The sequence below is a fragment of the Molossus molossus genome, unplaced genomic scaffold (assembly GCF_014108415.1).
Source record: "Molossus molossus isolate mMolMol1 unplaced genomic scaffold, mMolMol1.p scaffold_m16_p_19, whole genome shotgun sequence".
Lineage (NCBI taxonomy): Eukaryota > Metazoa > Chordata > Mammalia > Chiroptera > Molossidae > Molossus > Molossus molossus.
The window spans coordinates 28,727,488-28,748,806 of NW_023425354.1; the positions used below are offsets into that span (position 1 = coordinate 28,727,488).

The 21,319-nt window shown below is 52.0% G+C and overlaps 2 protein-coding genes and 2 non-coding genes across 4 annotated transcripts in view; all 4 read right to left on the reverse strand.

The window, feature by feature from the left end:
• Window positions 1–9,044, reverse strand: part of PLXDC1 (plexin domain containing 1) — a 62,826-nt gene extending 53,782 nt beyond the window's left edge. The window contains exons 1-2 of the mRNA XM_036268718.1: window positions 8,815–9,044; window positions 274–452 (exon numbers count right to left, since the gene is read on the reverse strand). Coding sequence (XP_036124611.1) covers window positions 274–452; window positions 8,815–8,890 — 255 coding nt within the window. The 5' untranslated portion in view covers window positions 8,891–9,044. The remainder of the gene's footprint in view (window positions 1–273; window positions 453–8,814) is intronic.
• Window positions 9,045–10,968: 1,924 nt separating this feature from the next.
• Window positions 10,969–11,040, reverse strand: TRNAC-GCA. The gene has a single exon. It is a non-coding gene; the product is annotated as a tRNA-Cys (tRNA).
• A 672-nt stretch (window positions 11,041–11,712) lies between these two features.
• Window positions 11,713–11,784, reverse strand: TRNAC-GCA. The gene has a single exon. It is a non-coding gene; the product is annotated as a tRNA-Cys (tRNA).
• Window positions 11,785–12,643: 859 nt separating this feature from the next.
• Window positions 12,644–19,720, reverse strand: ARL5C (ADP ribosylation factor like GTPase 5C). Its single transcript, XM_036269102.1, has 6 exons — window positions 19,638–19,720; window positions 18,941–19,001; window positions 17,655–17,802; window positions 15,574–15,657; window positions 14,897–15,048; window positions 12,644–13,058 (listed from the first exon to the last, which is right to left on the reverse strand). Exons 1-6 carry the CDS (start codon window positions 19,681–19,683, stop codon window positions 13,010–13,012), a joined length of 540 nt encoding a protein of 179 aa, XP_036124995.1. The 5' UTR covers window positions 19,684–19,720; the 3' UTR covers window positions 12,644–13,009.
• Window positions 19,721–21,319: the final 1,599 nt, after the last annotated feature.

Here is a 21,319-nt window from a genome sequence, read left to right on the forward strand (position 1 = left end):
GTGTCAGGAACCCTGTGGACATCCTGTGTATCCCTGAGCAAATCACTTTACCTCTCTGGGTCCATGAGGAGGTAGGCAGCCTATGAAACTCTTGAGATGCCAAGATTTTATGACCCAGGCTGGGCCCTGTTTCTATCCCCTCTAGATCCCTATCTTTACACTGACCTCCAAAGCCAACACCAAAGGACATGTGATTGCGTGTCTGACAAGTGTACATGGGCCATCTGGCAGCCCCCCTCCCGGCCCCTTCCCTTCCCCTCCATGTTCACTCACCACCACCCTGGTCCTGTTATCTGGCAGTGTGTCAATGGCCAGGGTGCCCCCACCCAGGTCCTGGCTCAGCTGGGTCCTGTCCGGCTCCGACACCTGCCCAGGGCTCTCTCGGGCTCTCCGACTCCAGCCCTGCACGGTCCCCTTGGCAGCCCATCCAGAGCCTGGGCCTGCATCCTGACCTGGGAGAAGGAGACAGAAAGCTGAGTCCTGGTAGTCCAGAATGACAGTCTGGGAGGGGACCAGCCCCCTCACTCTGCAGAGGCTCCACCCCCATGCCATCATTGCCTTTGGGGACACTGACTACCAGGGCAGGACATAGCCCACATACACTGAGACATGTACCCAGCTCCACTCCATGCACTTTGCACATATGACACTGTCAGTCCTCATCCCAGCCCTCCGCAGTGGACAGGATGCTCTGCATTTCACGGCAGGAATCAGCAACTCACAGAGGTTAAGGAAGGTCACATGGCAGGTTAGGGATGGAAAAAAGTTTCAAACCCAGGTAGATCTGCCTCCAAAGTAGTAATTATTCTTTTTTATGTTTTGTTTTGTTTATTGATTTTAGAGAGAGAGGAAGGGAGAGAGAGAGAAAAACATTGATGAGAGAGAACATCAACTGTCCGCCTCCTGCATGCCCCTCACTGGGGATCAGGCCCACAACCTGGGCATGTGCCCTGACCAGAAATTAAACTGGCGACCTCTTGGTGCATGGGTCGATGCTCAACCAGTGAGCCACACCAGCTGGGTTGCAGTGATTATTCTTTTTTTTTATCCTCACCTGAGGACATTTTTCCATTTTTTGTTCAGATAGAGTGGGAGGGAGAGAGAGGAAGAGCGAGAGAGAAAGAGAGAAACATTGACATGAAAGGGACACATCAAATGGCTGCCTCCTGCACGACCCCAAACAGGGCCAGGGACGAATCACAACCAATGTACATGTCCTTGACCAGATTCGAACCCACGACTCATTGGTCCTCAGGCTGATGCTCTAACCACTGAGCAAAACTGGCCAGGCCTGCAGTAATTATTCTTAACCTCAGCTGCACACTGGAATCATCCTAGGAGCTTTATAAATTCCTGATGTCTGGGTCCCACCCCAGAGACTCTGGTATACTGTAGTCCATGGTGCAGCCTGAGCATTAGGGTTCTTCAATGATCCTCAGGGGAGCTATTAAGAAGCCCTGGACCTAACACTGCAGACAAGGGTGAGAACCACTGCTCTGGAACCTTCCAAACCAGTTCCTTATTTCTCTGCCAGAAATGGTACATAATTTCACCTTCCAGAAGACTCCAGGGACTGAAAGCCAGAGAGCAGAGTTTTTTAGTTCAGGGCTTCTCAACCTTGGTACTATTGACATTTGGACTGGATATGTCTTTGTTGGGGCGGGGGGTGGGGGGGAGGGGGTTCCTGAGCATTGTAACATGTCTACCAACATCCCTGGCCTCTACATACAAGATGCCACTTCCTCCCGGCTGTGACAGTTGAAGCTGTCTCCATAGTGGGGGCCACTGTTTAATCCTCTCACTACCCTCCAACACCTTGGGTAAGTCACTTTCCCTATAAAATAAGGAGCCTAGACACCATCAGGGATGGTAAATAACTTTCATCTCAAGACCCACCTCCTATCAGTTAGTGACAGCCAGGAGCACTCTAACTAAGAAGAATTCTGAGGCTCCATTTGTGTTGAGCAGGAAAGACTGTTATGATCAATTAGCAATGTCTGCCACGCACAGCATTGGAGAGTGGTGGCAGCCAAGCCATTTAGCAGCTATTCCTAGACTCGGTGTTCTCTCCAGCTCCCTCATTAAATTTATTCTAAATGACACAGAAACCATGCTTGTCCATTTCGGAAAGATGTGTCTTATATTGTCACTCCAATCGCCACCCCTACTAGGTATTGGTATATGGGACACCGACCACCAGACAGGCGGAGCTAACAGTCCCTGTGATCTTCATCAGTTTCAGGCCCACCCTGTATCCGATGCCCTTCTCGACCTCTGCCTGCTCCCGCCCACTCCCCAGAGCCTCTGGATGAAGCCCTTTTCCTAGAGCATCCACAGTGTTGTAACTATATGCCTGTCTCCCTGGTGCCCCCAGGACTCTCCCACCTTCTGAAAATGTGTATTCTCGGTGCCTAGCAAACAGTAGGTGCTCAATCACTGCATAACTGAGCACACGAAACTGGAGGTAACTTGGGAGCCAGCAAGCACAGAGGTTGAGACAAGGTTTGGCCAGGACCAGGCCTGGGGCGGGGGCCAGGACTCTTTGCTGCGAGGCTCTGGTTTGTCATTAGACATTTTATCCAATTAAGTCATTCTTGGCTGCTGGTGCCTGCTGGACCCTTGCCGGCCCCCTCTCACTTCTCTGCCCCTAATCGCAACCAGATGCTCTGGAGAAGATGGGGAAAGGGGCGGTCTCCAGGCCCCTTCCCCAAGATGCCCACTGGCGGAGATGGACCTGAGCCCGGTGCTGGGAAGACAGCCTGCCCTTGGTCCATACCCCAAGCCAGCGCTGCCTTGCCCTTCTCGGGTGAGGCCCACAGCTGCCTCTGGAAATAGTCTTGTTTGTGCTGGGCTGGTCTGCCTGGCTCCCTAGGTCCTCTTGCAAGCAGCCCTTGGGCCTGGGCAGGAGCCAGGACAGGAAAGGAGCATGTGCAGAGCAAGTGGAGGAGCTTGGCCAGCCTGGACAGGGAGGCTGGGGATCTGCAGGCATCACACTCTTTCAACTGAGACAGGAGGGTGCCTGGCTGGTGGGGGCCCAAGGCTGGGGAGAGAGCAGGGATGGGGTACCCAGCCAGAGGTGGGGTTGAGGGGGACATACCTGTACCTACAAGCTGTTTGACCTTGGACCCATCAGTTTACTTAGCTAAGCCTCAGTTTCCTCATCACTAAAATGGGACAATAATCATGCCTATGGTACAGGCTGCTCTGAGCCTCAAATGAGAAACAGAAATGAGAAGGCTTTATACATAGAGGGCTCAGGGCCAGGTCAGAGGCAGAGACCCCGAAGAAGGGTAGGACAAAGGATAGAGAGGAACCTACCCTGCCCTGACCTAGTCCTGAGTCTTGCTCTCCCAAACCGCACACTCCATATCCCTGCCACCCTCCCCCTCCCAGCTGGCTAGGATAGGACATCACCCCCTCAGCCTGTGGAGGGAGCCAACACAGCTGGTTGCTCACGTGTGTGTGTGTAAGGGCCCACGTGCCTGTGCGTACACACGTGCACGCGCACACAGACTTGCCTGAAGGCCTGGCCTCCTCCCTGCACGCTCACGCACGTTACACACCTACCAACCTCGGCGGCTCCCTGCTGTGCCTGTCTTGCACTGGAGGGCCTCTGCATGTGAGCGAGGGCAAGAAGCTTCCAGAACACACTGTTTATTTATTCATCCACTCATTCGCCCCCAGTCCCAAGTAGCATACCGTCTAGTGGATGTCACAATAGTAATAGTAATAATAAAAATGATAGCTAACTTTCAGAGAAATGCTTACTCTGTGCCAACACTATTTCAAGTACTGTAAACACATTAACTCGTTTAATCCTCACAATGTTAGTTTTAGATCTATGTTACAAATTGGGAAACCAAGGCACAAAAATGTTAGGGGATGCCCCATGGTCACACGTCTAGTCTGTGGCAGAATTTGTACACAGGCAGGCTGGCTCCGGGGTCTGCTCAGTCACAGAAAGTGCAGTAAGATGTGACCAGCAATCCCAGGCTGTTTCCTGAGGTGCAGGGGCAGCCCCCTCCCCGCCCCCCGGGGCAGGACTGGCATGTGGGCTGGGTTCCTGGATGCCCTGCTCTGAGAACCATTGGACCTGAACCTGGCAGCTGCCCTGGGAGACTGTGTCCCCTGTCTTTCAGGGGGCAGCCCAGTGGTAGTGCCCCACCCCCTTCCCATGCCACTGCCCTGCTCCAGGGCAAGAAGTGATGGGCTGGTTTCAGGAGGCCAAGTCATGACACCACAGTGCCTGGCCCAAGCCACCCTCACCCTACCCATCACCCCGGCTTGCCATTCCAGCCCCATGCCTACCACTCACTCCAGTAGCTACTTCAGCCTCACCTTTAATGCCCTTCAGCTAGTCTCCCACATGCCTCTAGGGGGAAAACTTGATTCCAACTCTCCCGTGCGTCCCACTTGCCAGTCCTCCAGCTGATGCTCAGCAACTAGCGACTCTACCCAGCACCCGAGGCCCCTTGTGACTGGATTCCTTCTCTCTCCTCCAGCCTCCTGTCTCCCTAAAGCCCTCCTCAGGACCCAGCCCTGCTCTCTCTGGGCACAGGGCTTCACACGTGCAGTCTCAGCCAGAATCGTTCTGCTCCATAGTGAGCCTTCTCCCGAGGAGCTCTTGCTCATCCTTTGAGTCTCTTAAGATGCCACTTCTTCCCAGCGCATGCCCTGACATCTCTCCCCCTCACCCCAAATGCTACATGTGGCGCCCAAGCCCTGATCGCAACATGTCGCTGCTGCCTGTGCATCTGCTCCAGGTGCCTGACACAATGCAAATAGTCAGTAAGGGCACGTGGATGAAGGACTGAAGGGAAGAAGGACAGGAGGGAGGGAGGGACAGACAAGGAAAGAAGGAAGGAAGGGATCAAAGGAGGGAAGAAGGGAGGGAGAGGGGGAAGGATGGGAGGGAGGGAGGGAGGGAGGGAGGGAGGGAGGGAGGGACAGACAAGGAAGGAAGGAAGGAAGGAAGGAAGGAAAGAAGGAAGGAAGGAAGGAAGGAAGGAAGGAAGGAATCAAAGGAGGGGAGAGGGGAGGGGGGAGGGAGGGAAGGAAAGAAGGGGGGAGAAAGGAGAGGAGGAAGAATCTTTAAATGGCCCGAGTACCAGAGACACACAAGGCTGAGAAGACCCTTCCCTTGGGCCACAGCCCCATGGGAAGCCCTCACTATAATGTCACAGCAACAAAAGAGCACAGGTTTGGAATCAGACAAGCTCCAGGAGGAAACCTGAATCTGCTACTTACTGCCTGAAACATTGGACAAATTGCAAACTCTCTCTCAGCTTCAGTTTCTTCATCTATAAAATGGGGATGATAAAACCTATACTTCGTAGGTCGTTGTGAGTCTTTAACAAAATAATGTACACAAAACATCCAGCAGGGTCCGGCCTTCCCAAGGCCATCTTTCTGTCTGTCCATCTATCTGTCAGCCTCTCCTGGTCTGCCCCTCTAACTGATAGATCTTCAGATCATTCATTTTCTTTCTCTTGCTCCCATCCTATTGATGAATAAATTTCAAAGCTCCACCAAGCATGCCAATTCATCAAGAGGGAGAGATGTACAGATGTAGATTTAAACCAAACTAACTCCCTCTCTCTGTCCCAGAGGTGTGAGTTTCATGCTATGCCCTTTGACCAACTTCACAGTCCTTAGCAAGCATGATTATCTGAGTTCCTTAAAGTGTAGCCATAAATATTTCCTTAGTAACAGTTGGAATGGCATGATAACTGAGGTCAATATCAAACAGGTGATATTGATTATAAACAATTTTTCTATCACAAGACCACCAGGAGGTATGGCCCCTGGCGACACTGCATTCTTTGTCCCTTTGTTCTGTCAGTCCTTCATACCCACATTATACTATTTAAAAAGTACGGCAACAGGGGTCTGTTAGCAGAGAAAAATTTGTGCAAAACTGCTGGGCCGTCTGTCCACTTAGGCCTAGTCTTCCCGTAATTAAGTTACCTTATAATAAATTCTCTTCTATTCTATGGAGTTGCCAGTTTTGTCTTTCGGTCTGAAGATACCTTGTTATGGCGGCCAGTACACCCTGGACGGGAGATCTCAGCTCCCTCCTGAGCCATCCTCCACCCAGCCCAGGTGACTCAAGGGCAGAACTCCTCAGGCCCAGCTCCCAGCTGCCCTTTCACTAGTTGTAAGGACTCAACCCATCAAAGCTAGGCTGCCCCTCCTTAGTGCCCCCCCCCCAGAATGTCCCACCCCCACCCCTGTCCTCTCCCAAAGATACCCCCTGCCTCCATTCAGCCCCTCTGTCCAATCCAGCCTGGCCTTGTGAAAAAGTACTAAACAGAGTCAACGGCTAGCCCCTCTGGCTTCAGGAAGCTTCCTTAGGTCTAACCAGTCTCTCCTGCTGCAGAGAAAGTCCATTTGATAGGCTGAATCGCTGTCAAAACCGAGAAGACGGTGTCTTCTACTTAGAGACGTGGTTCAAGTCTCTGCCTGCCATGCTCTTCTTAGCCTCCCCAGGTGGCACCACCTCAACCCAATCTGAAGAGACGGCCTTCAGCCAGGCCTGAGTCTGGCCACGATCCTCCAGCACATCCCTGTTAGCCCCCAACTCCCTTTCCTAAACCTCTCCATGGTTCTTCCAATTCTGTAGGGGTTCAGAGCCCACCCTCATCAACGCTGTCACATCCTAAGTTCAGAAGATCCCACGTTGGGGCTACAAATAACCTCAAATATTGAGGTCCAACTTCTTCCTTTTTATATTGGGTTTGTTTTGTTTTTTAAATTATCAATCACCCATACATATCATAGCAAATAAGAAAAGGGAGCCCTGGCCGGTTTGGCTCAGCGGTCAGAGCGTCGGCCTGCGCCCCGAGAGACCCAGGTTCAGTTCCCGCTAAGGGCATGTACCTCAGTTGCAGTTTGTCCCCGGCCCCGGTTGGGGTCGTGTGGGTGGCAACCACTGATGTGTCTCTCTCACGTTGATGTTTCTCTCTCTCTCTCTCTTCCTCTCTCTCCCTCCCGCTCTATCTGAACAAAAAATGGAAAAATGTCCCCGGGTGAGGATAAAAAAAAAAAAGAAAAGGGAAACCCTGACCGCTTTGGTTCAGTGGTTAGAGCATCGGCTTGCGGTCCAAAGAGACCGGGGTTCGGTTCCCACTAAGGGCACATACCTTGGTTGCAGTTTGTCCCCGGCCCTGGTTGGGTCTTGCGGGTGGCAGCCACTCGATGTGTCCCTTTCACATCGATGTTTCTCTCTCTCTCTCTCTCTCTCTCTCTCTCTCTCTCTCTCTCTCTCTCTCCCCCTCCCTCCCTCACTCCCACTCTATCTGAACAAAATATGGGAAAACGTCCTCCGGTGAGGATTAAAAAAAGAAAGAAAAAAAGGGAAGACAATAATAAAAAGAAAAGAAAAAAAAAAGATCTCTCATAATCCCACCACCAAGAGTCAAATATTTTGCCCACAGCCTCATTATATAATAAGACAACAGACCCAGAGAAGGAAAATAACTTGCTCAAGGTCACCCAGCAAGTGAGATGCTGGGAATAGAAGCCAAGTTCCTGGCCACTCTTTGTGTGGTCTCCCTGAAACTGGTGGCTCTGCACCAGCAGCCTCTTGCCACATCAGCTTCCACTGCTCTCGGCCCACATCTCTCCATCAGCACCCTTCCCCACCCTCCTTCTCAACAGGGTTCCAGGCCTTCATCAGCTACATACAGGGACCATTAAAGTCAAGAATGCTGTCACTGTCACTGTGCCTGATGTTAGCATACCCCTGAGAACAAGCAACCCAACTATAGCATCCCCCTACACACACACACACACACGCACACACACGCACACGCACGCATGCACTCACTCACTCACTCACTCACTCACTCACTGCTCTGTCCCATCTGAGGGACTCCTATGCCAGTGAGGCATAGAGCTCTCTATCTTCCTTCTTCTCTCGGTCAAGAGTCTTTACTGCAAATTACCCAACCCCCCAACCCAAGAGAAGGTCTGGGTGCAGGAGGAGAATCTAAAATTACCTGTTGAAAAATGGTTCTTTCATAACATGAGAGAGTCATGGTAGATCTCAGAAAGGACATCCATGGGAGAGATGTTTGTGGGAAAGTGGTGTAGGGGAAGAGGAGTGTGCAGACAGGAGCCTCCACCCCCACCTCCTATCTAGAGCCAGAGCAGCTAACAGCCAAAGGCCACAGGGTAGAGCAGAGCAGGAGTGACAGGAGGACCCCAGAGGCTGGGGATAGAGGAGCAGCAAGCCGCTTCTTCCTGAGCCCAGGGCTGCTCTCCAGGTACCAGACAGAGAGAGGAAGGCTTCAGTCCCAGGCCATCACTACCCTTCCTCTGGGAGAAATGCTGAGTCTCCACCATTCCCCTGGCTGCTCCCACTCAGCCCCAAATCCGACTCAGACCCAACCTGAGTCAGCTTGGGGGTAGGGAAGAGAGAGAAGGAAGCAAAGCTTGGCAGACTCCCCAGTTCATCAGAATTCAGCCTTGCCCCGTGTGGCCAGGGGTCCCTATGACCCCCCCTCCACTGTCCCCTTTGCGACCACAGCCCACTGCCTTATGGAGGCCCCTCTGCAAGGGAACCTCTGTTGTCCTTCCAGGAAGGCAATATTTGATGCCTGCGCTCTCACTCACACACCTATGTGTTTAGGAAAGTGGGGTCCCTGTCCACCTGCCACAGCCCACAAGGCTCCTGACCTCCCGCTGACAATACTCCCCAACCCCCCACCCACCCCCGACCTCACCAGCCGGCTGGTACCTGCCCATGCCCACGCCTGCCTACCTGGCCCCTTCCCGCCCCCGGCCCACCCGGCCAACTCCGGCCCGTCCTACCTGCTCCGGGCTGGGGGCTCAGCGCTCGGGCAGCCTCCCTGAGCACCAGCAGCAGGAGCCAGAGCTCTCCCCGCATGGTGGGCGCCAGGACCCGCCCCCGGCCCGCGGCTGCCGAGGGAGGAAGCCCGGCTCTGCGGCGCGGTCCCCGAGGCTAGCGGGCGGAGGGCTGGCGGCGAGGCGGCAGCGGGGCGCGGGGCCCGACAGGAGCGGAGCGGCGAGCGCGCGAGCGGGCGGGGAGCGAGCAGAGCGGCGGCGGCCGGGAGCCGGGAGCCGGACCCGGAGGGGGCGGGGCGGGGGGCGCGGCGCCTCCCGAGCTCTCCCCAGTCTTCCCCGGCCCTTCCCGAGAGCTCCCGCAGCCGCTCCCAAGGCGGGGGAGGAGGGGGTCGGGGGAGGGGCGGAGGAGGCGGACGGGGCGGCGGACCCTTGGACTGAGAGAACCCCCGAGGAGCATCAGCTGCCTCCCTCAACACCTCACCTTAGTTCCTGCCACCCTTCCCTTCCTCCACTCCCCCGGGAAAAGCAGCAGAGAGAAGATCCGGGTGACAAGACCCAAGGAAGGGACTGGCGCCCCTTCCTGAGTCCTGGGCTCCTGCCCGCCTCCCGCTCCATCAGGTTTCCCGACTTTCTGGGCTGTTCCTCAGAGTTCTGTGGAATCTCCTTGCAGCAAAGACCCCGGCTCCTCTCCCCAGCAGATGCGTGAATTCCACCCCTCCCAGGGCCCCTCTCCTCTTCACCGCGCAACCCCCCATTTCCAGCACAATGTTGCCCCCCAGCCTAACAGACTTGGAGGTGGAGGTAGCCTGGCTCACCTTTGCTTTAAAAAAAAATTGGACCTGTCCCCACCCCCCGAAGGTAACCCAGGTCACTCTTCTCTGGGGACCCCAGGCCTGCTCAGGACCCAGTCAATCTTCAAAGCCAGCCCCAGAGCAAGAAGACAGTGCACCTCCCTGCCACTACCACATAACAGGCTCTGGGGATAGATTTTTTTTTTTCCCTTCCAGGACAGAATAAAAATACCCGCAATTTAGATTTAATAGACGGCAGGGAATCAGGTCAGGACTCGGAGGTGCCTCTTCCCGCCCCTGACCTAGTTCGTGCGACAGCAAGGAGTTGGAGCGCTGGAGGATGGGCGAGTGAGGCGTGGGGGGCAACCTGGCTTCCGCGGGTCTGGGGCCTAGGAACTGGAAAATCGAGGAGAGGGGTATGCACGCTGAGCGTCATTTGGGGGATTCCCCAGGGGGAGGGACTTGCGTAGGGACAAGAGAAGGAACAGTATGAGCTGCAATGAAAGAACCCAAGACTCTAATTTCTCGGAATCCTAGTTCCAACTTCCTCAGGATCCAGGGTCCCGGAAACGAACTCCTCCAGTCCTAAACCCTCTGTTTCCTTACGAGGAACGAGACGAGGCCTGTCTGTAAATTCTTCTTGTCTAATTTAAATCCCGATTTTACAGACTCTCAAAGAGGATCGAATAGGCTGCTGCTTCCAGCTGCGGCTTCTGGCTGCCCTCTAGTGGCCACGTGACGATCCACAACGCGCGTGTTTTGCGGTTTCCCTCACTTTCCCGAACCTGCCCAGACGCTGTCCATTCACTCCGGCTCTGACCCAACTGATTCACATCTCCTCGCCCGTACCTTCTGGGGGCTCAAGTTGGGAGGTCTTAGGACAGGACTGCGGCTCCGTCCCGGGTCTCTTTGTACATTCCCCAGCTCGGGGTGCCTCACAGTCTGTCTTATACGATCTTCTACAAAGGTTCAGGTTGAAACAGCAATTTGGAAATAATTAGAAGAAAGTGACGTGTACATTTTTTTAATGTAAATCTCTGGGACTTGAGTGTACATTAGACACACCTGAAGGACTAATTAAAAAACAGATTTCTGGGCACCACCTCCAAGTTTCTAATTCAGTAGTTCTGGGATGAGACGGAGAGCCTGCATTACTAACATGTGCCCAGGTGGTGGTGCTGGTCCCCAGGACTATGGTTGAGAGCCACTGCTGAGGAATTCTTGATTCTTGCTCGCTCTCTCACCGTTTCTCGTCTGCCAAAAAGAGGTGACGAAGGCAATATCAGCATACAATTGTAGAAGAAAAAAAGGACGCGCTGTAAAGAAATTTGTCCAGGCTCCGGAGGTGAGGCCTTAAAAATGACAAGGCAGGGGGCACCCGGATTTGAACCGGGGACCTCTTGATCTGCAGTCAAATGCTCTACCACTGAGCTATACCCCCTCCGCTGGTGCTTCCTGCATGGAAAGCCTCTTAGCGCTGCTTCTACACAGGCTCCGCGAGGAACTGCAAGGAAGCAGAATCTAAGGTTTACAACAGAGGGAAAGGATATACGTTTCGAGCGATTGCACATCTGAATGCAGGGCTTGTTTTCTGGCTTCTAATGACGGTGTAAGAAAAATGAAATTTGGGGACGTGGGAGGGTAAGTCCCTCCAGATCCTTCGAGATCTTTTACTTCCGGGCATTTCTTTGGGCCGGATTCCCCTTCTTTTTGCCCTGCTATAGCCCCGTTACTAATGCTTAAGTGCCATTCTCTTCTTCCTACGCTGTTACGCGGACTTTTCTGGGCCTTCTTTCCCCAACCCAAGCTTCGCTCTTAGAAAGTCAGCCTCCCTCCCCGAGAACTAACCTCAGGTCACTGGCCAGGCCACCCTGAGAGCCACCTAGGGGAGTGGGCCGTATGTACAGTCCGAATAGGTCAACCCGAAGGTCCAAGTCCTTCCTCGCAATACATTCCATTCTTCGAGCTTGTGAATTGGACAGAGGCTGGGTCTCCACCTTCACTGACTCAAAATAGGTTGGCAGGACCCAAGGAAGTATCTCCCGTCATCTGTAAGGGAACTTACAGAGATGGACCGCAGGACTAAGAAAACTGGAAAAGCCTGGGCTTGAAGAGGGGGCACCCGGATTTGAACCGGGGACCTCTTGATCTGCAGTCAAATGCTCTACCACTGAGCTATACCCCCACCTCGCTGTTGGTGGGTTGCTTTCTTGTTGAGATAAGTTTTCATAGATAAAGGCAATGGTGTCAATTTGTGTTATTATCTGAGGGCTGTGCCAGAAAAACCTAATGAAAAAAGAAAAAAACAGAATCTGAATAGGGGCTGCTAGAATTCCTGAGTTCTTCGTTCACAATCATTCCTCAAGAAGACCACAGGGGTAAAGAATCCTGGGCCCTTTGTATCTCTGTTGACTCGCCAAGATATCCACTTCCTGACTTGGCAAGGAGAGAGACTAAGTGACCCCAAGACCATCCCATGTCTTCTGGGGTAATAACACTGCTCCCTGTGTACAGGGCAGCCTGGGTTTCCATCCTGTCTCCAGCTCGACCTAGATAGGATTCCTGGCCTTAATAACCCCTAAAGACCCCTACTCCAACAGGCAAAAATAAGAGGTGAGTACTTTTCAATGACATTTATTACATCTTTATAAATAAAAATTAAAATAAAATAAAAAAACCTGATACAACGTGAAATAAAATTATTACAGAGAAACAGACAAGATAAGCAGATACTGTAGGAGCCTAGGTCATTTGGCAAGAGTGGGATTTACACTGGAAGGACACTGGGAACGAAGGGCATAGGTGGGGTGGCCTAAAGCTCAAAAGCTGTGGTCAGAGCCAGCATCTCAGAGGGAGTGGGAAGGTGGAGGGAGGAGTGGAACTCCCTGCAGTGCCAACGACTGTTCCTTGGATGCTCTGTCCCACTCCCTCTCCCCTCCCAGCTTTTGAGTCTGCCCTCGGTCCCCGGAGCCCACCCCCATCACCTTTCTAGAATATTCTTTGCCCAAAAAATGGCTGAAGGGCCAGAAAGCTGGGGTGGGGTAAGGGAGATAGGGATGGGGTTCTAGGAAAGAAAGGAGTCTCTTACTCTGCTCCTCCATTTTTCCTACAGAGAGGTTGAGAGCTGAGGGGAGGAGGCTCCACTTTCACTTTCAACATACCCCTGGTGTCTCCAAGGACACCTGCTTTTGTGAAGTGAGGGGCAGCATTTCCTGCTGTCCTGTCTGCAGCAATTCAGGTTACACAGTGTAGCTCCTCTGTGGGGAGTTGGGTGAGCAGTAGTAATCTCACTGTCCATAGCTGCCTGTGCTCCCACCAGAGAATCGTAGACAAGTAATAGTCACGTGGGGTTTCCACCCACGTAGTCCATGCAAAACCCCAAAGTTTCTGGTTGGCCATAGGCTAGGACGTCAGTTGGCTGTGGCCCGAGATTGCATCCACTGAAGCCCAGCGAGCAGCCTGCAGGAAGGGAGGAACAGGCAAGGATCAGCATATCCCATGAGGACGATGGCCTTCAAGCCCCTAGCCCCTGCCCAAAGCCAAATGAGGAAACAACTGAAGTTACATCCAATCTTTCCACCAATAAAATAAACAGCCTGAGTACGTAGGCACTGTGGTTACTGGTGATAAAAACAGACACGCCCTCTGGGGCTTACTCCAGCAGAGGAGATGGATATTAAACACATGATCAAATAATTTCATAACTACCTACTGTAATAAAGGTTAGGAAGATGTACAGAGACCTCTGGATGTCTGGGAACCAGGAGGGGGCTTCTCTAAGGAAGGGGTCTGCAGACCTACCTTAGCAATGTCTCTGGACAAATCTCTAATGCCCCCTTCCCACCCACTCCATCACAGGAGGCAGTGCAGGGTGACTTCAAAGGCCTGGGAAGAGGCCCCATAAGCAAGTTCTCCCATTAGACTGTTAGCAACGCCAGAGCAAGGGGTGGGGATAGAGGGGTCTTGGTCATGTCTGTATCACCGGGTACAGTGCATGGAACATGGGGTACTTAGGAATGCTGGTTGAACTGAACTGACTGGGTTGGGGAAGAGGAGGGCCCTCTTGACCCAGGGGGTAGCGAGACACTACCAGAAATGTGTGGTTCCTTGGGCTGACCTGCCTAAAGCCTCCCCTTCTTTAACCAGGATCTAGGTCCTCAGCCTGCTGTGACTCCACCTGAGAAGGAAGAGGAAAGGGAACTCTCCAGACCTGGTACAAGGTCCTTTCTCTGTGACCCTGGCCTAGCTCCTTCGCATTCCTCAGGTGTGTGCCCCCAGTGCCTACCTTCTCAGCACTCCCTCCCTGGATAGCTTATCTAAAATTGCAACATCCCCCACCCCCACCATGTTCTTCCAATCTTCCTTCCTAACTAACTTTTCCCCTGAGCACTTAGCATTTTTTAACTTACTATATATATATATATATTTTTTCCTTTATTAGAGAGAGAGGAAGTGAGAAGGAGAGAGAGAGAAACATCGATGAGAGAGAACATCGACTGGCTGCCTCCTGCATGCCCCCCACAGGGGATCTGGCCCACAACCTGGGCATGTGCCCTGACTGGGAATCGAACCAATGACCTCTTGGTACATGGGTGGATGCTCAACCACTGAGCTACACCGGTCAAACTAACTTACTATATATTTTTTTATTTTAATTGTTAATTGTCTGTTTCCCCCCACTGGAAAGTAAGCTCCATGAGGGCAGGTATTTTTGTCTTTTTTGTTCACTGTTGTTTCTCCAGTGCTTAGAACAGTGTCTGGCACAAGTAGGTGCTTAATAAATGTGGAGTGAACGATATCATTTACTCTCTACAGAAACTCTGGAAGGGAGTAGATTTACTCACCCTCCTCCTCTTACAGATCAGGAAAGTCAAAGGTAGAAGGAGTCAGTGATTTCTGCCTGGAAGGCTTGCCCGGGTTTTCCAACAGCTATCTCCTCTTCATTTGTCTCAGCTCAGACATCTCCTAGTAGAGGCTGTCCCTGACCACCGAGCTAAACCAGACCCATCCCCACCCCTCTGTCACTGTGATCCAATTTCACTTTCTTCATAGCACTTATGAGCACCTCAAAGGATTGTGTTTCGGTGGGTTGCCACCTCTCTCCCCGACTAGAAGGAGCCCCTTGCGAGCAGGGACTCTCTCGCTCTCTGCCTGCACATCTCTACTGTGGAAACATGCTCAACTGACTCGACTAACTGTGAACCAGATTCTGACAGGAGAGGCAGGAGAATGTTCTGATGGTCAGTCGTTCATTGGTTTGGCCAGGCCCTGGAGGTCCCGGTGGGACAGCCACTAACCCTTCCCCGGTGAGGGCACAGCAGCCCTGTATGTGCCACGGGTGATCTTTGATGGCACTAAGGGTGAGGAATTGGGAGATCTCCACAGTGGTCATGGAGTCCTTCATGTCCTGCTTGTTGGCAAAGATCAGGACGGAAGCATCTTGCAGAGCCTGTGGACAGAGGAGTCAGCCTGTCAGGGCCCAGCCTCCCTTCCCAGTACCCCATGAGTGTCCCCTGGTTCCCCTGCTGTCCCTGCAAGAGAGGCCCATGCCCAAGTGGGATAGGGATGGGGGCCCTGTCCCAACATAACAACCCCAGTAAATGACACCGACAGCTCATAGATGCCTCTAAACCAGCTCATATAACCTTTAAGACAGTCCCATGACATAGGAATTTGATGATTCTCCCCAATTTTAGTTAGGGAAACAGAATTAGAGAGGTAAAATGATTTGTCTGGGGTCCCACAGTGAGTGGGAAGTGGTGTCAGGACCTGAACCAGCAACTTTGCCTTCTGTGATCAACTATGCTGAGGGTATTATTGTCCTTCGTCTAAGATAAACTAGCCCTGCCCAAGCTGCTGAGCTAGGGGCTCTTGCAGACTGAGTCATCAGGAATGAAGCTCAGAGAGGCTAAATGAGTAAACTGAGGTCAAACAGCTAGCACATTGGGCCCTCTCCCAACCACAGGGGGCTTACCTCATGGGCCAGCATCTTATACAGCTCCACCCGAGTGGTCAGCAGCCGATCCCGGTCTGTGCTGTCAATCACAAGGATGATGAACTGGCCAGCAGAGGGGAACCATGAGTGGAGGGCCTTCTCTTTGGTGAAGGTACCTTCTCCCAACTGTGCTCCCCACTGGCCTCTGCACAACCCTGATGTGAGTCCCACAGAAAACAAACTGTCCAGTCTCAAGATCTCACTGCCCTAGTCCCATTTTTTTAAATATGGTTTTGTATGCATGACCAATGAACATAGACAACAAAGCTGGGGATGGGGCAGGGGTGAAATGGGAGGAGGGTGTCAATGGGGGAAAAATGAGAAACATCTGTAACAAAAACAAATTAATAAAAAATAAATTAAAAAAAAAAGAAACCTGAAACACAATCAGAAAGAATATATGTACCCCTATGTTTGTAGCAGCACTATTTACAATAGCTAAGATCTGGAAACAGCCCAAGTGTCCATCAGTAGATGAGTGGGTTAAAAAGCTGTAGTACATGTATACAATGGAATACTATGCAGCTGTAAGAAAGAAAGATCTCTTATCCTTTGAGATGACATGGAAGGACCTGGAGAGTATTATGCTAAGCGAAACAAGCCAAGCAGAGAAAGACAAATATCACATGATCTCACTTATTTGTGGAATATAATGAACTAAACAAACTGCTGAACAAAATTAACCCAGAGACATAGAGGTGGGGTGCAGACTGATAAGTCTCAGAGGAGAGGGGGTTGCGGGGAGGGGGGGAGAGACAAACCACAGAACTTACATGCATGTATGCATGACCAATGAACATAGACAACAAAGCTGGGGATGGGGTGGGGGGAAAGGGGAGGAGGGTGTCAATGGGGGAAAAATGAGAAACATCTGTAACAAAAACAAATTAATAAATAAAAAATAAATTTAAAATAATGAATAGCTTTTTTATTTTGAAAAAAATAAAATAAAATATGGTTTTATTGATATTTTTAGAGAGAAAGAAATGGAGAGAGAGATAAAAACATCGATATAAGAGAGAAACATCAATCAGCTGCCTCCTGCATGCCCATCCCATTCTTTGTTGTTTTTCTTAAATATATTTATTTTTTGTCCTAGTACTGTTTTATTCCCTTTTCCAACCAGACACCGGGAGTACACAGCACAACCTCAAATTTCATGCCAGGGGCTATGCTATGCCCTGGGCGTTCATGACTCCGTCTGGGCCTCACCACAGCCCTTTGGAACTGAAACTGCAGTTGACCCTTGAACAACGTGAGGGATAAGGGCAACCAATTCCCACACAGTTGAAAATCCATGTATAACCTTTGACTTCTCCCCAAAACTTCAGTCCTCTCTTGGTATCCGCTGGGGACTGGTTCCAGGGCCCTTACAGATACCAAAATCTATGGATGTTCAAGTCCCTTATATAAAATGGCATAGACCAATGCATACAGTTGGCCCTCAATGCTTGTGGCTTCCCAACCATGGATCAAAAATACTGTTTTTGATCCACAGTTGGTTAAATCAGCAGGTGCAAACCCCGGAAACACAGAAGACCAATTTTATATATATTGAAAAAATCCACATGTAAGTGGACCCGGGCAGTTCAAACCCATGTTGTTCAAGGGCCAACTGTATTATGATCCCCATTTACAAATGAGGAGACTGCACTTCAACGAGGTGCCGTATCTGGCCCTCAGCCACACAACAGGTGAGTGGCAGTGCTGGAATTTGAACGCGGCTGTCTCATTCCAGGAATTAAACTACTAAATTCTACTGCTTCCAGAGTGAGTAACTAAAACCTCCTGAGACAAAGGGTCTACCCCATCCAATGCATCAAACGGAAGGCTGCCAGCAAGCAGAGCTTCTAGGGAATATTCAAACATTTTAACCGGTACTGTGCTATGTAAGTATTTGACACACATGCATTAGCTATTGTTCTATTATTTAATTTTCATAACAACTCAGGGAGGTTATTATTATGATCTCCATCTCACAAGTGAGGGAACCAAGGCTCAGAGAGGTTAAGTAGCTGGCTAATATCACAAAGCTCCTCCAACCCCAGTGCCCACCTCACCTCGGTGTTGGAGTAGTATGTATTCCAGGTGGAGCGCAGAGCCTCTTGTCCCCCTATGTCCCACATGAGGAAGTGGGTCTTTCGCAGAACAATCTCCTCCACATTGCTACCGATGGTGGGACACGTATGGACCACCTCATTCATCAGGCTGGGGAGGTAGGAGAGGGCACCAAGAGATCAGCCCAGCCCCCTCCCAGCTCTGCCCTCCTACCCCTCTACTCCCAAATCAGGCTGAATCTAATTGAGAAGATATCAATCCAGGCTGACCACGCCTCTGCTGAGCACAGGGGAATGCAGACAAGAGTGAGACCAAGTCCTGCCCTGGCTTGGACCCCAGAGAGGGGAGACTTAATAAAGCAGTCTCCCCAAGCTTTAATGTGCAGTTGAATCACCTGGGAGTCTTGTTAAAATGCAGATTCGGATCCAGTGGGTCTGGGGTGGGGCCCAGCGTTTTGCACTTCTAACAAGTTTCCAGATGATGCCAGTGCTGCTGGTCGTGGCCCATACTTTGAATAGCAAGGGATTAGAAAAAGGAGACAGACCCAAGTGAGGGCCATCAGAAAGGTGCTCTGTTTATAGTGACATAGGAAACACACACCCTTTTAATATGTGAGGAATTCCTCTGGAAGGTCTGTCTGGGAAGTAAAACTGGGAGTTAGAGGTGAGAGAGAAACGCACTTTTCACTGTGTACTCTTACACTGTTTGGATTTTTCTTTTAACTTTTAAAAACCACTTACATAGGTCACTTTTTCAGAAATTTTGTCCTAAGTAAACACTCTGGAGGCTCCAGAACGGGAGAAATGCCATCCAAGGAGTGAACTTCGGGGAAAACTCTGATGGGTACTTAGCACATGTGCCAGACTCTGCGAAACCAGGAGCTACAGAGCCTTGCGGACCCAAAGCTGGCCCTCCCAGTTGTGTTTGCAGGAGAAAAACGCAGAGGTGGAGCGCAGAAGTTAAAAAGGAACCTGCCGCTAGGGGGTAGCAAAGAGCAGGGAGACGGGAAGAACCTGCCTGCCCAACAGAGTCAGCCTGCAACCCGGTTTGGCAGGGCCGGGGGTAGATGGTGGGGCGCTGTGGAGTTGCCCACACCGAGCAGCATTCGAATGCCAGACCGAGGGGCTACTGAACTGAGTGAGGGGCCACTACACCAGGAAGGTCCCACTAGCGTTCCCCACAACACTCCTCCCGGGAACCCAGGAAAGGGCTCCGGTGATTGGTCCAAATGTTTGTCAGTCTGGTGGGAAAGCACAGACCCTTCCCCTCACCCCTCGGAGTCACTTACAACTGGTAGAGAATGGTGGACTTTCCTGCATTGTCCAGTCCCACGATGATAACCTTGTGCTCTGGAGGCATCCGGGGGAAGGGCAAGGTCAGGGCCAAACGCGATGATCGAGGGACTGTGTGACCCACTAGGCCTCCCACGAAGGAGACAAGTGTTCCCAGCAGGCCGAGGGACCTTTCCCATGGTACCACGTCTGCTTCCCCACCGCCCCACCCCATCTCCCACCAAAAAGAAAAAAGAAAGAAAAGCGAACCAACAGGGCAGGCTTCTTTCCCACCGGACCCCGGACACCTGCGCCACTCCCGAACAGTGGAAATGAGAGCTCAGCCCCACCTCCCTCGCTCCACATTTCCAGAAAAGTGACTGTCCGAAGGGTCGGGGGAGCTCGGGGCTTGTCAAGAGAACGGGTCTGGGAAAGAGCCGAGCGCAAAGTCACTTCGCAGGAAACCGGCGGCGGCGTCTACCCCGAGCAAGGAGGCTCGCCCAGCCCTGCGCCCTGCAGCGCACCGAAGCCGGCGACCTGCGAGGAGCCGGCGGGGAAGGGGCAAGGGAGGCTGGGCAGCTGGCAAGGAGCGCCCACGCAGGACCCTCCCAGTCCTAGGTTCCCAAACGCATCCCCCCGGACGACCCCAATCCCGGGATCCCTGGGTGGAAGCCGGATCAAAGAGGTCGCTTGGATGCCCTGTGCGCCCCTTACCCTGTTTCCCAAAGATGCCCATCAACTTGGCCATCAGTTGCCCCATGACGGGTCCTGGGCCAGGCAGGAGCAGTACTCCGTGGCCTTCGGGGGCCCGAGTCGAGCCCTGGTTCTTAGAGCCCCGCCCCCGGGGGTGGGCCGGGCTGGGTCGATGAGGTCACCGAAGCCTCAAGAGTGTCCTATGAGCCTGGGAATTCCTTGGGACGCTGACCCCTCAGGGGCGCTATGGATGTCATGGTGACAACAAACTACCTGTCCAGAGCACTGGAGGTGCAAGGGAAATGGAGTCCAGACTCCACATCCTCCCCCTCCCCCTGAGAAGACCAGAGTTCTCTGGGTGGACTGCTCCCCCACTACAAATTCAGGAGACTCAGTACAGTATCCTGTGACCAGATCCCAGCTCTCCCTTCTGCAAGGGGCACCAGGCTAAATCAAAATCCTTGGCCATTCATACCTGTTGCACCTACCAGCTGTGTGGGGTAGACAGGGCCCACTGATCCTCTCTCTCTCTGAGCTCAGAGAATATTCTGACCCTCAATATATCTCTAGTTGTTCACTTGTGTGGCTCATGTAGGCCTACCAAAGTGAGTTCTCTTGGGGAAGGGCAAGGTCTCCCTCCTTTTGCAGGTCCCTTGGTGATAGGCAACTTCTAGGAATAAATCAGTGCTACTTCTATGATTTACTGACAGACCAACTGCTCAGACACAGCTCCCTGATCCCAGAGGGTCCTGCATCTGAAGACAGGGGTAGAGCAAAATAGACATCTCTCAGCCAGAGACCCTACAGAGGGATTCCAGACACTAAGACCCAGCAGAGGAGGAACAGGTAGGGGGAGCTGCTTGTTGTTGTTTGTAAATTTCCTTCCTTTCTTAAACTGGGAAAAACCAGCTAATGAAAAGAGAAGTGGGGAAGGCAACCAACCTCAGGCTGCCAGAGTGGTTAGGAGGCACCAGCCATCACACAAAAGAATTGGCTCCTTCCACCCCATCGCCACTGCTCTCCTACAGCCAATTAGTGCACTCTCCATTAAGGGAACAACCCTCTAACTGGCCTCCCTCCCTCTGTCTCCCCTAACCCAAGCATCTTCTTCACAGCCCTATTAACTTTCAGAGTCTGTTACTCCACAGCTCATAACCCTACAGTGGTTCCCTATTGCCCACTGGATTCAGATCAGTGTCCTCACCTGAAATTCAAGAGCCTCCATGAACAGCCCTCATCTGCCCTTGCAGCTTATCTCCCATGTTTGCATCCACTGGTCCTTGCTCACACATGCACAGCTCTTTCCAACTGTGCTTTTGCTTCTCTGTGCATTTCCCCTTTTCAGAAACCCAGTAGCTGCCTGCCATAGAAGTCACCTGCTTCCCAAGCCCTGGCCTGGTTCTCCAGTGAAACGGGGCTTCTCTCCACACTGAGACTGCAGTGTCACGCCTTTTTCTTCCAATGACCTGTGAGTCCTACAGGGCAGGGTTCATATCTTGTTCACCGGCGTATCCCCTACTCCCCACCGGGTCCAATACCTGGAACACAGTAGGGATGTGTTGCTATTGGACTGAAGTACAGTGAGTTAAGTCACAGCCTGAAAAATGGTTTTGGATTGTTGTGGGAGTTTTTTTAACATGTGAGTATAAGTTGAAGAGAATTGAGGACGACTGGGAAGTTTATGAAGAGAAGAGTGCAGTAGG